At 39.3% G+C, this 21,277-nt stretch overlaps 1 protein-coding gene across 1 annotated transcript in view; it reads left to right on the forward strand.

Annotated features, from left to right (window-relative positions):
• The window catches only part of si:dkeyp-110a12.4 (pancreatic secretory granule membrane major glycoprotein GP2), a 37,203-nt gene extending 17,779 nt beyond the window's left edge, over positions 1–19,424 (forward strand). Inside the window, exons 6-9 of the mRNA XM_043687442.1 lie at positions 4,748–4,842; positions 11,863–12,031; positions 18,254–18,368; positions 19,360–19,424. Coding sequence (XP_043543377.1) covers positions 4,748–4,842; positions 11,863–12,031; positions 18,254–18,368; positions 19,360–19,424 — 444 coding nt within the window. The remainder of the gene's footprint in view (positions 1–4,747; positions 4,843–11,862; positions 12,032–18,253; positions 18,369–19,359) is intronic.
• The last annotated feature ends 1,853 nt before the right edge of the window (positions 19,425–21,277 follow it).

Raw genomic sequence — 21,277 nt, forward strand, 5'->3', positions numbered from 1 at the left:
GGCACTTCATCTGTGACTATCGATGATACAAATATTTCAGCAAGAGGCCCAGCAATCACTTCTCTAGCTTCCCACAGAGTTCTCGGGTACTCCTGATCAGGTCCTGGGGATTTATCCACTTTTAACCATTTCAAGACATCCAGCACTTAGTCCTCTGTAATCTGGACATTTTGCAAGATGTCACCATCTATTTCCCTACAGTCTATATCTTCCATATCCTTTTCCACAGTAAATACTGATGCAAAATATTCATTTAGTATCTCCCCCATTTTCTGTGGCTCCACACAAAGGCTGCCTTGCTGGTCTTTGAGGGGCCCTATTCTCTCCCAAGTTACCCTTTTGTCCTTAATATATTTGTAAAAATTCTTTAGATTCTTCTTAATTCTATTTGCCAAAGCTATCTCATGTCCCCATTTTGCCCTCCTGTTTTTCCCTCTTAAGTACACTCCTACTTTCTTTATACTCTTCTAAGGATTCACTCGATCTATCCTGTCTATACCTGACATATGCTTCCTTCTTTTTCTTAGTCAAACCCTCAATTTCTTTAGTCATCCAGCATTCCCTATATCTACCAGCCTTCCCTTTCACCCTGACAGGAATATACTTGCCCTGGATTCTTGTTGTCTCATTTCTGAAGGCTTCCCATTTTTCAGCTGTCCCCATACCTGTAAACATCTGTCTCCAATCAGCCTAATACTGTCAAAATTGGCCTTTCTCCAATTTAGAACTTCAACTTTTAGATCTGGTCTATCCTTTTCCATCACTATTTTAAAACGGATAGAATTATGGTCGCTGGCCCCAAAGTGCTCACCCACTGACACCTCAGTCATCTACTCTGCCTTATTTCCCAAGAGTAGGTCAAATTTTGCACCTTCTCTAGTAGGTACATCCATATACTGAATCAGAAAGTTGTCTTGTACACACTTAAGAAATTCCTCTCCATCTAAACCTTTAACACTATGGCAGTCCCAGTCGATGTTTGGAAAGTTAAAATCCCCTACCATAACTACCCTATTATTCTTACAGATAGCTGAGATCTCCTTGCAAGTTTGTTTCTCAATTACCCTCTGACTATTGGGGGGTCTATAACACAATCCCAATAAGGTGATCATCCCTTTCTTATTTCTTAGTTCCACCCAAATAACTTCCCTGGATGTATTTCTGGGAATATCCTCCCTCAGCACAGCTGTAATGATACCCCTTATCAAAAATGCCACTCCCCCTCCTCTCTTGCCTCCTTTTCTATCCTTCCTGTAGCATTTGTATCCTGGAATATTAAGCTACCAGTCCTGCCCATCCTGAGCCATTTTTCCGTAATTGCTATGATATCCCAGTCCCATGTTCCTAACCATGCCCTGAGTTCATCTGCCTTCCCTGTTAGGCCCCTTGCATTGAAATAAATGCAGTTTAATTTATTAGTCCTACCTTGTCCCTGCCTGGCCTGACTGTTTGACTGACTTCTGTTCTCAGCTGTACCCATCTCAGATCGATCTCTTTCCTCACTATCTCCCTGGGTCTCCCCCCCCCACCTTACTAGTTTAAATCCTCCCAAGCAGTTCTAGCAAATTTCCCTGCCAGTATATTAGTCCCCTTCCAATTTAGGTACAATCTGTCCTTCTTGTACAGGTCACTTCTACCCCAAAAGAGATTCCAATGATCCAAAAATACTTAACAGCACATTTCAATATTTACTTGAGATTTGATAAAACATTACAAGAGATGACAGATATTAGACTTCCGTCCATTGAATTCATACAGGATATTTCTAAAACCTTGTGAAGAAACATCGAGAGATATTTTGACACTTTTATCTAAAAAAAATCACTGCAGAGTTTTAAATGCATTCAGGGTTCAGCGCTCCCTGATAGCAAGGAAACGGCAATTTGCTAACTAATTAATTAATAATAGAACGATCTCAAATATTCATGAATTAGATAGCTACCGAGATGAACAAAAGTTTTTGTTCTGTCTGTAGAATGCTCGGACCTTAAATAGATAAACCATATTCCCTTCTAATTTGTTATTTCCAAAGTGGGAAACATTCCAGCACTGGTTTTCCAGACATGTTGTACTTGTCTTTTGTAAGAAAAGCAGATTCTCAAGACGGAGCTTATCCAAACAAAGCAATATAAACCTTACATCACAGAATGTGGTTAATTAACTTCTTGCATCAAAACAAGAGCTTGTGAAGTAACACTGGAGTACAAAACATTTAGCACACCAATGCACTGTTTAAAGTTTATGATATTAAATTGCTTAAACTCAAAATACACTCCTGCAGTAAGGCATCATAAAGTACCTCTAATATATGGAGTGGAGATGGGATTCTCAATTTCCTATCCATCTCAACTACTTTGTTGGCAAAACTCTTATTAAACCAGGAGATTCTAAAGCTTTGAATTTCTGGCATAATAGTATCTGAAATTATGACAGGTTTATTAGTATTCTCCTCTAAAGGATCGAAACTAACTTTGTTTGATGACTGGATAAAAATTCTTTTGGTGAGAATTAAAGCCTTTTAAATAGGGGTTTTTCCACCTACCTTCCTTTAATACAACAGAGGCCAGAAAATAAAGGAACACATGACGGGGTCTGGAGTCGGTGAAGGCACTTCTAAAAAGTGAAACTCTGATATCATTTCACACAATGACTTGTATACGGAGTGACGCACTTTATCATTTCATGTTAACTCAAAATTACTTACACATACATTTGGGTGTCTTCATTTTCTTTATTAAGCTTAGATATAGAATTTTATCAAATAATTTCCTTCTCAAGATCACTGCCTCAGTATCTAAATAAATGGATCTAACTTAAAATGAAAATATGGAATTGCCATCTATTATAAACTATTGAATAGTTTAGGAAACATCTCGGCTGAGAAGTTGATCATTATGATTGCACCTGTCAATAACAGACAAGAGTCGGATCAATTTGGAATCAAAGTTCATAATATAGTTAGACTCTGGTTAAAATTTCGTTATGTGCCAAGAAACAGTTGTATTTTACAAATAGTGCATTGCTGATTCAGTTCTGTGGCTAACTCTAGTCTACTAAAAGAATGATTCTATACTAATTTAATTTTAGCCAATAGTTTTATTAAACAGTAGTAAAATAATCAAAGAAAAAACAAACGCTTACAATGGTTTATCTTTACTATCATTTTACAAAACAGAAAATAATTGATTTTTTGTATAATAAACCAAAGCACTGCAGATGCTAGAAATCTGACCACTCTAATAATAACTTACTATACTTATTATATACTACAAAAAAAATTCAGCTTTTTTATACTTACCTTACCAGCTACAGAAATTATTCAAACAAATTTCCCAGATGAACTCCGATGTCCAGCGATACACGAATTCAAACAGCAAAGGCAGTAACTGTGCAGGTTTTCTCTCTCTCTCTCTCCTGCCCTCACCATGTGCTGCCTTTGTCTGCTCTTCTCCCTTTTAAAACTGCTGTTGTTTTGACTTTTTTTTTCCAAAGTTCCAAAACAATGCATTAGCATATAAAACAGTAATTGCTGCTCCTGGAATTCGAGGAATTCACCTCCAACACCTAAAATACCTCAAAAAAGGAGCAGCTCTTATAGCCAGAAATTATTCTCGTCCTCCATCTTGGATTACCCAGAATGTGAGAGGGGAAAGATTTAAAAGTGATCTCAGGGGCAGCTTTTGCATGCAGAGGGTGGTGTGTGTATTGAATATGCTGTCAGAGGTAGTGGAGGCTGGTACAATTACATTTAAAAGGCATCTGGGTGGGTATGTGAATAGTAAGGGTTTAGAGGGATGTGGGCTAATGCTGGCAAATGGGGCTAGATTAATTTAGGGTATCTGGTCGGCATAGATGAATTGGACTGAAGGATCTGTTTCCATGTGGCCCAACTCTATGGCTCTGTGTAACAAATGTTTTTAAAAAAGTTACTAGTTAATAAAATTGCATTGATATACAGATCTCAAAGCACTTTACAGTTAACGAAATAGTTTTGAAATGCAGTTAATGCTGCAAGGTAGGAAAAGTCACAGCCAAATTATGCACAGCAATCTTCAACAAACAACAATGTGATAAATGACCAGTTAGTCTGTTTTTTTTAACAGTCTTTGTCGAACGATTAATACTAGCCGAAACACTGAAGAGGACTATCTTGTTCCTCTTCAAATAGTGCTGTGGGTTTATTTACATCCATCTTAGTAGACAGATGAAACCTTGAACCCTTGATAAAATAATAGTAAATAATTGAAAGCCACTTTTTTGTTATTCATTGGATGTCGGTGTACTGGCTAGGCCAGCATTTAATGCCAATCCCTAATTGTCCAGAGGGCAGTTAAGAATCAACCACATTGCTATGGATCCAGAATGTAGACCAGACTGGGTAAGGGTGGCAGATTTCCTTTCCTAAAGGGCATTAGTGAACCAGATGGATTTTTCCCAACAGTTGGAAACTTGTTTCATGGTCCTCATTTGACGCTTAATTCCAGATTTGTTTTAAATTGAATTCAAATTCTGCCATCTGTCATGTTGAGATTTAAACTACTGTCCCGATAACAATATCTGGCTCTCTGGATTAATAGCCTAGCAATCATACCGCTAGGCCTTTGCCTTCCCCTAATTAATTATTGCATTTAGTTGTGATGGTTTTTTTTCTTTGTGCTATACTGTTGCAAATTCCTGTTGTATTTTTCTCTCATTTAAAACACACTTGGGGAGTCACTCTGACATATTAATCTGTGTTGTTTTACAGATTCCAACTCATTTATTGTTGCGTCTCGAAAAGTGCTGGGCAACACCAACTAAAAAGCCCCATCATAACATTCAGTTCATCTTTATTAAAGACAGGTTGGTGTATGATCCACTTTCAGGTAATCATCTACTAAATCTGAGGGCATTGGGTTAATGAAGTGGAAGTTGGAGCTGGACAGAACAATTTTTAGCAGAATGGAAGATCTTCATAGAATTACAGGAGGCCATTCGGCCCACTGTGACCAAACAAGCTCTTCAAGCATGCATGTTTACCCACTGTCAATCTAGGTGCCCATATTCTTGCACAATATTTCTGTTCAAATATTCATCCGCTAGACCTCTTGAAGCCTCACTTGAACTTGCCAGCATTACACTTGCAGGCAGTACATTCCAAACCCTCAAGATAAAGTCACCACAGTTCTATTGGACCATAGAGCTGCTCTCATTAGAGAAAGATGATTTACGGTTTAACCTGAGGGGCACTGTGCCTCAGGTGAGGGTAAAGGTTGGGGACAGTCCTTCATAGTTGCCTCAGGTGGTGTGGGAATTGAACCTATACTGTTGGCATCACTCTACATCACAAACAAGCTGTCCAGTCAACTGAGCTAACCAAACCCTGTTTCATACCCTGACTAATTGCTGAGTGAAAAGATATTTTCTCACTGTCCTTACTTTGTTGACAAATCACTTTAAATCTATGCCCTCTTGGGCTTGATCCTTTTACAGCAGGAACAGTTTCTCCCTCTCTACTCTATCCAGTCTGAGCATAATTTTGAAAACCTTTATCAAATTTTCTCCTAGCTGCCTTCATTCAAAGAACAGTCCCAATTTCTTCAAACCACCCTCATAACTAAAGTCCCTAATCCCTGGAAACATTCTCGTTAGCCAGTTCTGCGTTATCTCTGATGCATTTCTTTTTGCTTATAATTTGGCCCCCACAACTGTGCACATTACTCTAGCTAATGTCTAATAAGTGTCTTGCACAAGTTCAACATCACCTCCTTACTCTTGTATTCTATGCCCCTATAAATTAAGCTGAGAATACAAAATGCTTTACTTACTGCTTTCTATAATTGCTCTGGCACTTTCAATGATTTGTCCCTCTGATCTGGCATCCTTTTTAGAATTGTACCCCCTATTTCATATTGTCCTTCAATGTTCATCCTACCAAAATGTATCACCTCACGCTTCTCATAGAAACTCATCTGCCACCTAACCACCCACTCCACCAATTTGTTAATGTCCTTTTGGAATTTTGCACTTTCCTCCTTACAGTTTACAATTTTTCCCAGTTTTGTGTCATCTGTGAAGTCTGAAATTGCTCCTTGCACATCAAGATCCGGATCATTAATATATATCAGGAAAAACAGGGATCCCAATACTGACCTGGGGATCTCTATTACAGACTTTCCTCCAGCCTGAAATGTATGTCTTGACCATTACTCTTTAATACCTATTGTTATGACATAGAGACAGACAGCCAAACCAAAGCAGCCTTTCTACCCCTGTATTTGCAATATAGAAATTAAACAGTCAAAAGACCCCCAAACAGCCATCAGACTTTTGAATAAATAATTCCAGACTTCATGAATAATTAATATCCAGATTGTTTTCACTGGTTTTACTGGTATTCCCCCGCTTTTCAAACGTTCGCTTTGCGCAACTTCACTTTTACAAGAGACCAACATTAGTACCTGTTTTTGCAAATCCAAAGAAGATTTTTGCTTTTGCGAAAAATGGTGATATTTTTCCCCATATAAATCATGCAGTTTCGCTTTACACCATTTTTGGCTTACAAAAGCTTTCCTGGGAACGCTGTCCTTTTGGAGAGTGGGGCTACCTGTATATCTCAGACATAAGACTCAACGTTTTATTAAATACAAATTAACATTAACAGAGAGAAAATTAAACAGCACAGTAAGCTGATTAATATCTGTGTCTTAAACTCAAAACATTTATTTTCAGTTCCACTTTTACAAAAGGTAGACCAACACAGTTGGGCGGCACGGTGGCACAGTGGTTAGCACTGTTGCCTCACAGCGCCAGAGACCTGGGTTCAATTCCCGCCTCAGGCGACTGACTGCGTGGAGTTTGCACGTTCTCCCCGTGTCTGCGTGGGTTTCCTCCGGGTGCTCCGGTTTCCTCCCACAGTCCAAAGATGTGCAGGGTCAGGTGAATTGGCCATACTAAATTGCCCGTAGTGTTCGGTAAGGGGTAAATGTAGGGGTATGGGTGGGTTCGCTTCGGCGGGTCGGTGTGGACTTGTTGGGCCGAAGGGCCTGTTTCCACACTGTAATGTAATCTGTAATGTAATCTGTAATCTGTACAGTTAAGAGGTAAATCAAAGAAAATAACAAAACTGGCCAGATTACTGAAATGTCCCTCACGATACATGTTCACAATCATAAACGTGGACTCCTGGGCTGTTTTTCCTGAAACCTTGATCAGGGTCACATTCTCAGTTCACTCAGGCAAAGGCAACTCTGCTTTTCTCTGTTTGGGCTGCTGGAAGCAGGTATAGCAGGGAACTTTCAAATCTTCATGCAGTAGCCCAGAACCATCTCCAGAAAACATAGCACAAAACCAATTTTAATTCTGGTTCCACCATGATAGACTGCTAGACTCTTCCCAGTGCCTCAGTCACCATTCAACAAGCCACCTGTTTGAACATAGGGTCTCCTTCAGACTTACTGCAACCAACTCTCACCTACTGACTTTGTTAACAGCCAACTTCTGTTTTCTGATTTTCTCGGGAGTGACTGTGTCTGTTGCAACCTGCAATTAGCCTCCAGGCCTGGCCTCACAAACAATCAAAGCTTGCCTGGTCTGTACTTTTCTTTTTGACCCCCAAATCAGTCATTTTCAGCTCATAATTGAAAATTGATAAAAGAATAAAATAATGAAGTATCAGCAGGATCTCTAACACTGTCACTCAGCCAATTTTCTGTACTGTGGTGAGTACATATTCTTATCCATTTACTAAAGAGAGATGGATTGTATGTACTTGATGCCCATCTGAGTAAAACTTATATAATATCATCTTCATCCTAAGGAGAGGTTTCAACTTACATAATTTAAATGCAGTAGCTTTGTGATTTAAAACTTTAGAATTAAAAAAAAATCATTTAAACTAGTATAAACCCAGCATCCAGGAAAGACCTCCCATAACTAAGTACACAGGAGAGACTCCTGTTAATATAATAAAAACCCAGTGCCCAGGAGAGACCCCATTAATATAGTCTAACACAAGGCACCTCCAAGTTACATATTTCTCTGAAATTATGAATTTAGGTTTTCTTACACAGAATCATAGAGCTGTACCACATGGAAACAGACCCTTTGCTCCAACTTGTCCATGCTGACCAGATATCCTAACGTAATCTAGTCCCATTTGCCAGCATTTGACCCATATCTCGCTAAACCTTTCCTCTACCCATCCAGATGCCTTTGAAAAGTTGAAATTGTACCAGCCTCCATAACTTCTTCTGGCAGCTCATTCCACACACACACTACCCTCTCTGTGAAAACGTTAGTCCTTAGGTCCTCTTTAAATCTTTTCCTCTCACCTTAAACCTATGCCTTCTAGTTTTGGACTCACCCATCCCTGGGGAAAAGACCTTAGCTGTTCATCCTATCCATGCCCCTCATGATTTTATAAACTTAAATCTTATTTAAAAAGTTACCTTTTCAAAGCTGAAACCAAAAATATCTCTGTTTTAAAAATCCAAATTTTCAAATGACAGTAAAATATATTAGATTAGATTAGATTACTTACAGTGTGGAAACAGGCCCTTCGGCCCAACAAGTCCACACCGACCCGCCGAAGCGCAACCCACCCATACCCCTACATTTACCCCTTTAACCTAACACTATGGGCAATTTAGCATGGCCAATGCACCTGACCTGCACATCTTTGGACTGTGGGAGGAAACCGGAGCACCCGGAGGAAACCCACGCAGACACGGGGAGAATGTGCAAACTCCACACAGTCAGTCGTCTGAGTCGGGAATTGAACCCGGGTCTCTGGCGCTGTGAGGCAGCAGTGCTAACCACTGTGCCACCGTGCCACCCACACCATTACTACAAAGCCCGATTATTGAACCTGTTCAACACTGAAATGGATAGATTTCTGGATACCAATGACATCCAGCTATCTGGGGATAAAATTGGAAAGTAGCATTGAAGTCGGTGATCATCTTTAATCTAATTGAAGTTGGAGCAGGTTTGATTAGCTGACTTCTGCCCCTAACGTTACAATGTTTGATATGTTCTCATTCTCTTGCAGCTCCCCAGCCTCATTTCCTCTGTAAAACTGAAGCAAATGCAGCAAACCTTTTATTAACCTGAACCTATGGGACAAGGACTGTACCAGTTGATCAAATATTCTGGATAATCTAGAGGTCCACATAATCAATGTAAAAACACACTAAGTAATAGAAATGTAATGCAGGGGATAAACACATCACTGTTATACTTTGTTTACAGCATAAATCTCTTAATTAATAATGCAATTTTGCCTTAAATAAGACTTGCCAGCAGAGAGCCTTTACACTCGCAAGCTCAAATGACTATTTGGCTATTGCAGTATTCTACAGTATTTGAGAAGAAATTGACTTGAAATTGAATCAACTGTTGATATTTTATGTTGCCATTCCATTGATCAACAAGTATATTTATATTGAGGTAAATAAAGTAAAATAAAACTATACTGATTGGACAGAATAATACAATTAACTTCTTGGTTTTGAGATATGTAATTTTTACCAGTTTATCGAGAGTGCTGGTTAAAACAATGTTTACTGAATTTATAAAGCATCCATGGTACTGTTGGTCCCCTACTATTAGGTATCAGATAACAACCTCATCTCTAAATGATCCTATCTTCTCCTTTTAATTATTATGTGCTCACAGAAATATCTCCATTCTGTGAACCTTCAGTCCTCATGTAATTTACCAGCACAAAAACTGATCATAATTGAAAGAGCCTGCTATCATCCACCCATGTCTTCACTGAATGCTCTATCATATGGCTGAGGCAGACCTGCAGACCTTTCTGCACAGTCCTTTTTGTGTGTGTCAAAGAATTGTCCAATTACAAATAGAGGCCACACACAGATCTTGTGAATTGATGAATACTGGTTTATTTCTCACTGGTTTATTTCTCTTTCTCGTGGGGAAAAGAAATGGGCAGAACTGGTACAGAACGGACACTCCATACAGCTAAGTCAAGGATTCTCTTCCCCAAGCTGCAGATACAGACAGTTTTTATAGTGTTACAGTCGTGTAGTGTTAATTACCGGACAATATGAATTAAATTACATTCAATGGAAAACAATCAGTTGCCTGATAGTAGTAATCAGTTAGTAATTGTAACAGGAGGTTCCGCTCCTCTGCTAGAACAGTTACTAATGTCCAGTATCTTGGTTTCAATGGGTCTGCAGAGTGGTGTGCATTCTTGTCAGGTATCTGGGTGCCACTTAGTTTAGGTAGGCTTTGTGGAGCTTCAGTAGCTGAGGAGACTGGGGATGCCCTTGGGGTTGCAGGAGCGGTGATGCTATTGTGAGGTAGGAAGTCTGTTATCAGATCATGTAAGGAGTGTATTCCTTCAGTCTGGAAGCTGTTTAGGTAATGTCTTGTTTTGCTGTTTAGTTCCTGAGCTGGTTGTGGTCAAGTTGAGGTATTATGGGTATGCTCTGTTTAGCTAAGAACAGACTGTGAACAAGTAATGGGCAGGCAGAGTGGTTTATTTTTTTCTCCCACGGTGTGTGATGGCCTACTAAGTCTATGCTAGGACTGCATTCAGTGAAAGTGGCACCCAGTTGTGATTTATTTTGCCAAAGTGGACTTATACTCAAGTTGCCACAGAAATGCATTAACACAAGCGCATTAAAATATCCCATGAATTGTGCAAACAAGGTAATCAACTGTAATCAGCCTTTTGTCGGTGTAACACCAGTGGGGCTTTGAGGTTTTGGATGGTATAAAAAGTAAATTGGTTCACAAAAATCCCTTCAGGGCCAGCTAGTGCACTTACTAGCCATCACTTCCTTCAGTTTATTCATGACTACAGCAGAGTGAGTCACAGCTTTAAGATTTCAATTACTCAGTGGCCAACAGGACCTTGATGCACTGACTTTAAGCCATGGGAAACAGGCCTGGGACAGGCTTCAATTGATTGTTGGTCACTAGGACCATGGGTGTCTGTGAGCTTATGGACACAATGATCCTCTCCAACCAACCTGAATATGCTGTAACAGGTAAGTGCCAGTGTTGGAGTTGTCTTCGAACAATTACCTTATTTTGAGGCATGGACAATCTGAGACAAGGTCAGAAGAAAGTGATAATATAGATGCGGACATTGGCAGTTTTGGTAATGGAGACAATTTAGGGCTAGAAGCTTATTTCAGGATCATTCAAATTACTGAACTGCAAATGGCTAGATTAACCTGTCTAAGGAGGGACACAGAGTTTGACAAAAAAAATGCAATATTTCTGATCAAAAGAGTTTAATGTAGAAGTTTTATATTGTTTGTGTCCATATTAATGGCCAGATAGTTCATCTGTGAAACAGACCTATCAGTGTTTGCAATATTCATGTCGAAATGGCCAATGAATGAAAAGAATTCCATCTTATCATTCATTTCATCTGTTGTTGTAATGTTTGGACTGTCGACTTTGGCTGAATGTAATCACGTGATCTCCTGAGGTTAAAACTCCCCATATCCTTATGCTTTACCTATTGATCAATCTACATGCCCAGCCTCGCAGCACATGACATTTCTCCAGGCCAGTTGGAAACTAACCAGGCTCCTCATGATCCAGTTAACTGTCAGCCAAACAGATAGCCTGCTTCTTTCTCAACTCCCACATTTACAACCTGTTGAAGCAATGCATTTGTTTTGTAAATGCCTCCTACCTGTAACTTTTGCTTCCAGTCACATCCTAGAGATATACCTTCAATTCCTGGTCATTCCAGAGAAATCCTGAAGGGTCATCAAGCCTTAGTACTGGTTCAGTTGATGATGGGAACAATAACAGTAATGTGTGATTTATATACACTCGCTCACTCTCAACTTGGGTGTAACTGATGCCACTATGTTAATGTTCCAATAACAGCTGCCCAGAGGTTTCAACTGAACGCACCCTTTTGGTGAAAACAAATGGCCAAGGTTCTGAGGCCATGTTTCGTATCCAGATGTTTAAGTTTGTTGGCGACTCCTACAAAGATATCTTCCTACACTGCCATGTTCAAATATGTCACAACACAGCTGCCCTGTGCCAGCCTGTAAGTATAAGATGTCTGAAATTTTGGAGGATGTAAAATCTTTGTCTATTGTCTGGGTTGAATTCTGATCAAATTGTTTCCACCAACCCCCTCCTATTTTAACAACTGGATCATGCTTCCTGATATTTTGATTGTCACTGTGTGGTCTAACTTTATACCCTGTGGCAAATTAAGACTGTATTTGATAGTTCACCAAGGATAAAGCAATTAATTCTTCTGATTTCACTCAAGATTTAAAACACATCATGGCTCAGTTGAATCAAATGGCCTACTTATGTGCTGGAAAAGTCATTGTAATTCTATGAAAGTATGGGAAACCAGACTCAAAACAGCAATTGTCTAGCAAGACATGGGGTTCATTGAGGTACAGCATGAAAGTATTATCATGCATTTTTCAGAGATTTTACATCTCTGATAAGGTCAGTGCATGGTTATAGTGTGAACTATAAGATGGGAGAATCTTTTTCTCCTTAACAACTGACACTTCAGTGTATTGAAGGGACATAAGGGGCATCTCCTGCACTACTACCAGGAAATTGGGCTTGTCGCTGTAATATCCAGGCCTAAATGCTCCGATTTCCTCCATAACCTACATCTCTCCCTCCTGATAGGACCTCCTCCAGCCTTACAACCCTCTTTCTTTTTTATCTCCTCCAGCCCTCTCTATCTCTGTAACTAGTTATGTGAGTTCCTGTAAACTCATGGTGCTTAATGTGGATGAGGATAGCCACCTTCTGGTGTAACTAGAAGAGTCTTGCTAACAAACAATATGAAGTTTATTACATTATGTAAACTATTTTTAGTTTACATGAATGTGATCTACAATACTGCAGAGACTGTTCACAGCACATTCATCTCACACCCTTCCAGACCCATGTACAGTATCTCCCCTATATGCAACTATTACTATACATTTGTTTAACAAATTACATGTACCACTGTCCATCTCCCCTAGATCTTTCAATTTCAAAATTCAGACGATTTAGAGGTTTCACTATTCCTGTTCACTATATTCTTTTTTGGTCTTGGTAAGAGTTAATTGTTGGGTAGCAGTAGTTGATTTAGACTGAGGTCTGGAGTTCTCTCTTGAATGAAAAGATCTTTAACCTCTTGTTTTTCTCATACAGTGGACTGGGATGATGTATATTGGTTTTTATTGCTGTTGCTACGGACCCAACTATAGCGGGCCATGATTTCTTTGTAGTATCTTACATCTTTGCATGTTGTTTATCACTTCTTAGTTTTGTCTTTCTTGGAGTTACATACACCATATCTTCAATTTATTTCTGTACAACTATGCTGAAGTAAGCAGACTTATTTCTTTATTTCCTTGAATATTTTGCGTGCTCTCCTATCCTCTCTGTGACTGTATTATTGATGGTACCAACTTCCTCTCCTCTTCAACTGTGTTACCTGGAGATATACTATTATTTGATTTATATATTCACTCATGGGATGTGAGAATCACTGGCTGGACCAGCATTCATTGCTCATCTCAAGTTGTCCTTGAGAGGATGGTGAACAACTGCAGTTCATTTGGTGTAGCTGCCCCACATATTGAAGGAGCTCTACGATTTTGACACAATGACAGTAGAAGAACTATATTTCCAAATCAGGATGATGAGTAGCTTGGACAGGAACTTGCAGGTGGTGTTTCCATATATCTACTGTTCTAGCTCTTCTAGATCATAGTGATTGTGGATTTGAAATGTGCTGCCCAAAACACCTTGGTGAATTTCTGTCGTGCGTCTTGTAGATGGTGCACACTACTGAGCGTTTAAAGTTGGAGAGAATGGATATTTGTGGATGTAGTGGTAATTAAGTGGACTCCTTTGACCTGTATATCCTGAAAGGTATTGAGTCTTCTTTGGAAGGTGGAGAAGTCTGAAAGTTTGATGGAAATTGTCCTTTCTTTATCATCTCAGACCCTAATAGCAGATTTGAATTCTTCATAATTGGTTGTTCACATTGCTGTTTTGCAGTCAGACTGAATTCAATTGCAGAAGCTTTCATTGTCCCAAATGGCATAGACAGTTCTGTTTCCGCCTGTTTGCTGGCATTTCATCTCAACCTGCTGTCACTTAGAATCTAAACTTTTTTCAGTTTTGATAGCAGTGGCTAATATTTCAATCAAATCATTATAGTCACAGCTCTTCATCTCATTTCTTATATGAAACAAACTTCTGTTCCAATGTAACTAACCTCAGGAAATTCTGAAATAAAAGAAAGTACTGAGATTAGATTCCCTACAGTGTGGAAACAGGCCCTTCAGCCCAACAAGTCCACCCCGACCCTCTGAAGAGTAACCCACCCAGACCAATTTTCCTCTGACTAATGCACGTAGCACTATGGGCAATTTAACACGGCCAATTCACCTGACCAGCACACCTTTGGACTGTGGGAGGAAACCGGAGCACCCGGAGAAATCCCACACAGACACAGGGAGAACGTGCAAACTCCACACAGACAGTTGCCCAAGGCTGGAATCAAACCTGGGACCATCATGCTTTGAGGCAGCAGTGCTAACCACTGAGCCACCGTGCCACCCTTCTGGAGATCTGAAATAAAAACAGAAAGTGCTGGAGAAATTCAGCTGTTCTGGCAGCATGTAGGGAGTGAGAAACAGCTAATATTTTGAGTCCAACTCCCATAACTTCTTGAGAACTGAAAGAGTCTTAAAAGTGACGGATTTATACCATAAAACAGGGGGAGGAACAGCAAATAGAACAGATAGTAATTGTGCCCAGAGCAAAAGGCAAAGGGAATGCTAATTGTAATAGGGAATTGGCATATGTGAAAAGTAAATGTTAATGGCAGAAAATAGGTTAGCTCTGCTGAGAGTAAACCCATGTAAAAAAACTTGAGGTTGGGGAAAAGAATGGGCAATTGAAATTGAAGACAGAGTTTATACTCTGAAGTTCTGAGCTCGGCTTGCTGCAGTGTTCCAGCAAAGCCCAATCCAAGCTGAAGGAACAGCTCCTCATTTTTTGCTTTGGAAATGTACAGTCTTCAGGACTTAACATTGAGTTTAACAACTTCAGAGCATGAATTCTATTATCATTTTTTTTAAAGAACACTATGAATGAAAAGAGAATTTGGCAAGGAAGTGTATAATTGTTCTCTCATTCACTCGAAGATTCACTTTAACAAACACACAGTTAGCGGGTGGAGTAACTGCAGTTTACTTTTGAGGATAAAAAGTTGCAAGCTTCAACACTAGTGTACTGGGGAGTTCTGGATGCTCTGGAGTTTGACTATATTGGGTTTCAACATATGCAGGGTTGGGGTTCAGCTTGTTGTGATTGTCTCACATCCACATCATGGACTGTTCGTAGGGTACTCCCTGTTGTATCCCTGCAGGTTGCTGTAAATTTCCTGAGCAGGGGTCCACATTCTCCTGTGGCTGTTTGGTTGGAGATGTTCACTGGGTGTTTGAGTTTAGACTTCTGGTGTTTGCCAGCCCAGCCCAGATAATAGTTCAACTGGAGGAACTCTCCTATTCAACGGACCCGTCCTGGGGAAATGAGAGATGTAATGGGGATGGATTAGGTAGTTAATGAGGTGAGTTTGGAAATAAAACTCAGTAAGCCTTGTGATAAAAATCATGCCAAAAAACTTGGCACGTGTTAGATTTAGCCAAAAAGCAACATTAGATTCAGCCCTATAAGTTTTCCTGTCCCCATCTGTAATGGGAGTCCATTTATCTATGGCAATCATTTGCCTTTCACAAATTGATAAAAACATTTACAGTCCACCTTTTCTTGTCCTCACTAGCTTAAATTCATGTTATACATTATCTTTTATTAGTTTTTTGACCATTTATTTCATTACTGCAACTATTTACAGATTACCCAAACTTGTCCCTCATACCTTCAGAGTTCCCCCTGCTAAGATTTAGGACCATTAATGAAATCAGCCATACACTCACCTGAATGGTGACACTTTTGTTACATCTTGCCCTTTCAAGAGGTTTATTAATTTTGAGGTTGAATTAATTGTCAAAGGATTTCAATACTTCTTTTAATTTGTTTGATATTGTATTTATCCCTTAGCGAACAATAAAACTATTGTCTATATTTCCAATTGTGTACAGAAGTGTATTTAATTGTTAAGCTTCTTCCTTAGTATCTAGATCAAAAGCTATTCTATACCGCAAGAAAGTTTTCTCCAGGATATCTAATTTGGTGCTCTATTTGGTGTTCCTGGCAACAATATTTCAAATGTCATTGCTTCCTAATGTGATTAGGCATTTATCATGTTTAACTCTATTTCCGCAGTAATGGCAATTACTGGAGGATTTTCCTGTCCTTTGTAGCTCTAACAAAGGTTTTCCTGTCCTTTATTAGTCTGCATTACTGCACCATTTAAGGTTTCCCCTTCTATATGACAGATTTTTATTTTGCTTTAACTCATACAATCCCCAAGGTCTGACCAACTTATCAGTTCATTTCAGACCTGGGGCCAAATCCAAATCTTTTGCCTTGAGATGCAGCCTCTACCTCTACGTTGCAACTGCATACTTCTGTTCCTGACTATCTTCTGTCAGGATTGAAATGCTTTCTATCTCATTCTCTGACGTATTCTTCTGTGTTGAGTGTTACCATGAGGCTTGTTTTCACCAGCTTGCAATGGGTTCCGTTCCCGAATCCGTTCTCAAGTTCTTTGTACACAAGTCGGAACACAATACAAAATAACATAAAGTAGCTGTTCGTAACTACAGGAAATGTTTGTATGTGGATCTTTAAAATTACACCCTTGTATGGGATTGCATTCATAAGTATGAGCATTCATAAGTTGGATATTCATAAATTGGGGCCCCCTTGCATCTGTTTCTTTTGATGTCTTCTGGTTCACCAACATGTTTTGTTTTTATCCCGGTTGTTTCTCTGATTACCTAAAGTCTAATTTCTCTTTTTTGGTACCTTTCTAGTACCACTTTTCCAGTAATCACTGCTCTCTCAGTTGTGTTTCAGCATAACACTGTTCACCATACCATAACTCTGTTCAGGGCAACACTGTTCGCCATATTATGTGTGTCTGGGTTCCTTCAAATCAAAGTGGTCTAGTGATGATGAAGGTTGTTCTCTTTCTAGTCTAAATAGAAAAATCTTGTTTAATGACTAAGATAAAATTTATTGCATTAATGTAACTATTTGGAGATTTGGTGAATGTTACCTACATCGCCACAGAGACCTAGGATCATTCTAGCCTCAGGTCTGTGTCCTATCAGCTCTTCCTTTACTCTGATCAAGTTCCTGACATCATCACCATGGATGATGCTTAATTCACTCAATCAAATATTTACTCTTTCAGACCCATATGCAATATAACCTCCAATCCTACAACTCTCGTCCTCTGTCAAATACTAACCACTCTCTACTATTCATCCTTTCTCTGGAACCATCTCCAATCCTACAACCTCTGAAATCTCTGTCTAATTTCATCCTTTTGAATATTGATCTTTCCACCATGGAAATTCCCCCTAAAATACCCTCTTTAAACATCTGTTTCATTACTGCTCCTTCTCCCTTTAAGAACTAGCAGTCATAGTATCTCCTTATGTGGCTTGTTTGATTTTGGTTGATAACATTGATGTGAAATGCTTGGGACATTTTATGAGACTAAAGGCATTATATAAATTCAAATAAGGGTAGGTGATGGTCTAGTAGTATTATCATTAGACTATTAATCCAGAGACTCAGATAATGTTCTGGGGACTTGGGTTTGAGTCCTGCTATGGTAGATGGTGGAACTTGAATGCAATAAAGAAAATTTGAATTAAAAGTTCTGTGGTGACATGAAACCATAGTTGATTGCCGGGAAGAGCACATCTGGTTCATTGATGTCCTTTAGGGAAGGAAATCTGTCATCGTTACTTCGTCTGGCCTACATATAACTCCAGACCCACAGAAATGTGCTTGACCCTTAACAATTTGGGATGTGCAATAAATGCTGGTCTAGCCAGTGATGCCCACACTCTGCAAATGAAACAATGTTACTGTAGTATGAGGAGAGATGCGAATTACTGGTTGTTTCTGAATGGATTTTGCAGGGTCCTTGGTCCTCTAGCAGTTAAGACAACAGTTAAGTGAAAGATATTAGCTTCCTTTTATTCTTACATTGTATTCAAATTGATAGAAATTTATTGTCTAAATAACTATTGAAGATATTAGGAACTTTGTCTAAAGATGAAATAAATTCTAACTGTGTACTTTTGAACAGAATTGTAGTAGTTCAGAGAAGGTGACAAGGATACGGAGAGATCTGACTTCATTGCACATTGTTTCTTATGGACCCATCAGTCGAAAATCAACTAAGAAAACATCGGCAAATCCAGGTAGATCTATATCGCTATCTCCTTATCTTAGGAAATCAGAGTGTTACCTTCTGGCAACATGAATTGGGAAATTGCAGGTCCTCTTCTTGTAAAGATGCATCAAGAAATTAGATGTCCTCAGCAAGTGAACAGGGGAGTGCTATTCTGTGCTCTGGCCAGTATTTATTCCTCAATCATTTTGAAAATGACTGTTTGTGTGGAGTTTGCACATTCTACCCGTGTCTACGTTGGTTTCCTCTGGGTACTCTGATTTCCCCCCACAGTCCAAAGATGTACAGGTTAGATGAATTGGCCATGTTAAATTGCCAATAGTGTTCAGGGATGCATAGGTTAGGTGCATTAGTCATGGCAAATATAGGTTAGGGGAATGGGTCTGGGTGGGAGGGTCAATATGGATTTGTTAGGCCAAATGGCCTGTTTCCACATTGTAGGGATTCTATGGAAAAGCTGAAGCTGGCATTTTGTTGGGCTGATATGTTCTTGCCCATTGATCAGGGAAACCCCTGGGGAACCTGTGACACTTCTTTTGGGCAGACTTAAAGAATCCAGTATCCGTCATGTGGTCTCTATTTAAGTGCTGGGCCATCGCTAATTTGTGGTGAGTTTAGGGGTGATAAGTACCAACTGACTCAATAATGAGCCTAATTAATATCCTGTTGCCTGTGGCATGGAATTCCATATCAATGTTTTGTTCTTCCCTCCAATTGCCAGGAGACTATCACAGGGTCTCTCTTACAATCAAGTAGCCAGCATTGACAGACTACATAAAAATCCAGCTCAAATTGTCTTCTCGTTATCACATTGTAACTTGTGGGATTTTGGTACATGCAAATTGGCTGCTGTTATTTCTACATTATGACAATGACTACACATCAAATGCACTTAGTTGGCTGTAAGGTGCTTTTGGAGATCCTGAGGACTTGAAATCCTTACCTGGCCTGTGGGATTAGCCAGTCTTTCTTTTGTACTACTGTGTCTGCTTACACTACAGTTTTAGGCATTGAATTCCAGATTCTAACAGCTCACTGTGTAAAAATGACTCTTGAATATTACTGAAAAGAGAGAGGTGTTGCATAATTTTGTTTCTTACACCCATCAGGACAGAAGTAAGAATGCTAAATTTCAAAAAACAAAGCAACTATACAACATGAGAAAAGGGTGTTAATTGGCTGTGAATACCCAAGATGTGGAGGTGCCAGTGTTGCACTGGGGTGGACAAAGTCAAAAATCACACGATACCAGGTTATAGTACAACAGGTTTATTTGGAACTTCAAGCTTTTGGAGCTCCTGCTCCACCCTTATCGACATCTTCATAATTTTGATGCTTGATTAGATCTTTAAGCTATCAGGTCTTGACATCCTTGATAGGGTGCAGTGACCAGAATTGCAAGATATTCCAGCTAATGCTAAAGCAATGTTTTCTGATGGCCTAGCATAACTTCTTTGCTTTTGTACTCTATTCTTCTATCTATAAAGTCAAGCATCTCTTGTGTTTCTTTAACTATTTTCTCAACTCATCCTATCTTCAAAGTTTCCTTTACACTGAAGGGGGTGGCTGTTTTATTTTGTTTTATTAAGTCTTCCTGCATAAAACATAGCGTCTGTTAGCAACAATAGCAAAAATAATACTTACTATATTGAAGTTTTCAGCATACCGCACTGCTCAATTACAAATTCAAATATTAAACTCTGACCATATTTTATGTCACACTGATGACTTACTGCAGAATGAAACGAGAAATAGGTTATCCTTTGTATTTATTTTCTGTAGTGTCAGTTCTGAAATCCCTGGGCAGGATGGATGGGTGGGGTATGTCTGATGTTTGGCTGGGATCTGTGAGGATCTTGCCCTATTTGGACTGAATCTTCAGTTTCAAGTTGATTGTGAGTCTGCAGGTGGATCTCAGTATCTATCAGTACAGCAGCTGTTATTTGGGTGATCTCCTGGGATTGACAGAAATAATACCCACCATTATGCCCTTGAAAAGCCTGAGCAAAACTTATTATTGTTTGAATTCTAACATAGTATCTGCTGAAGGCATCAAATCTGAAACAGATTTAAAGAAATCACAAAAATATTCAGAAAGACTCACAAAAGAGGATCAGCGACTTTGACATTAGTTGGATCTGGGGAGGCAATGGTAGTTCTGAGCCAGCTGAGAACCCAAACGTAGAAGGAATTCTCTTCAAACTATATCTTTTCATTTTTCTCTTATTCTTAAACTATAAAAATGGCAGAACATTGTGCCAAATAAATAAAAGCTTTTCACTGTATTTTGTTGTATTTCTCATTGTAAAATACACCAGACAATAAAAAAATTCATATATTCAATTTCACAATCATAGAATCTCCTAAATGGTTTATAGCCAATGAAATACTTTTGGACTGTAGTTACTGTGGAAATCTGGAAAACATGGCAGCCATTTTATGTACAGGAAGCTCTCACAAACAGAAATGTGATAATGACCAGATAATCTCTATTTAGTAATGTTAGATGTGGGACAAATGTTGATTGGGAATGCAAAAGGAATTCCCCTGCTGTTTTCCAAAATTACTTTATCATAAAATTGTCCACATCCACCTGCTGGAGCTAGGTGGGATCTTCTTTCAATTTTTCATCCAAAAGACAGCACCTCCTCAATACTGCACTGAAGGCATCAGTCTAGGCTTTGTAGTGGATTTGAACTCAAAACATTTTTACTCAGAGATTAAAGTGCTACCAACTGAGCCATTTCAGTTTAGTTGGGCTGGGGGAACAATTTGACTGACCCAACTTTACAAGACAGGAGAGGAATAGGCTTTGGCTGCAGCAGATGACACCACCCTGGATATGTACACAACTTTATCCCATGGGTTGGAGGTAGGGCTGTCTGGTCTGTGGCAGAGTTCATACCTGCCACCTAATGT

The sequence above is a fragment of the Chiloscyllium plagiosum genome, chromosome 3 (genome assembly GCF_004010195.1).
Source record: "Chiloscyllium plagiosum isolate BGI_BamShark_2017 chromosome 3, ASM401019v2, whole genome shotgun sequence".
In the NCBI taxonomy this organism is placed as follows: Eukaryota; Metazoa; Chordata; class Chondrichthyes; order Orectolobiformes; family Hemiscylliidae; genus Chiloscyllium; species Chiloscyllium plagiosum.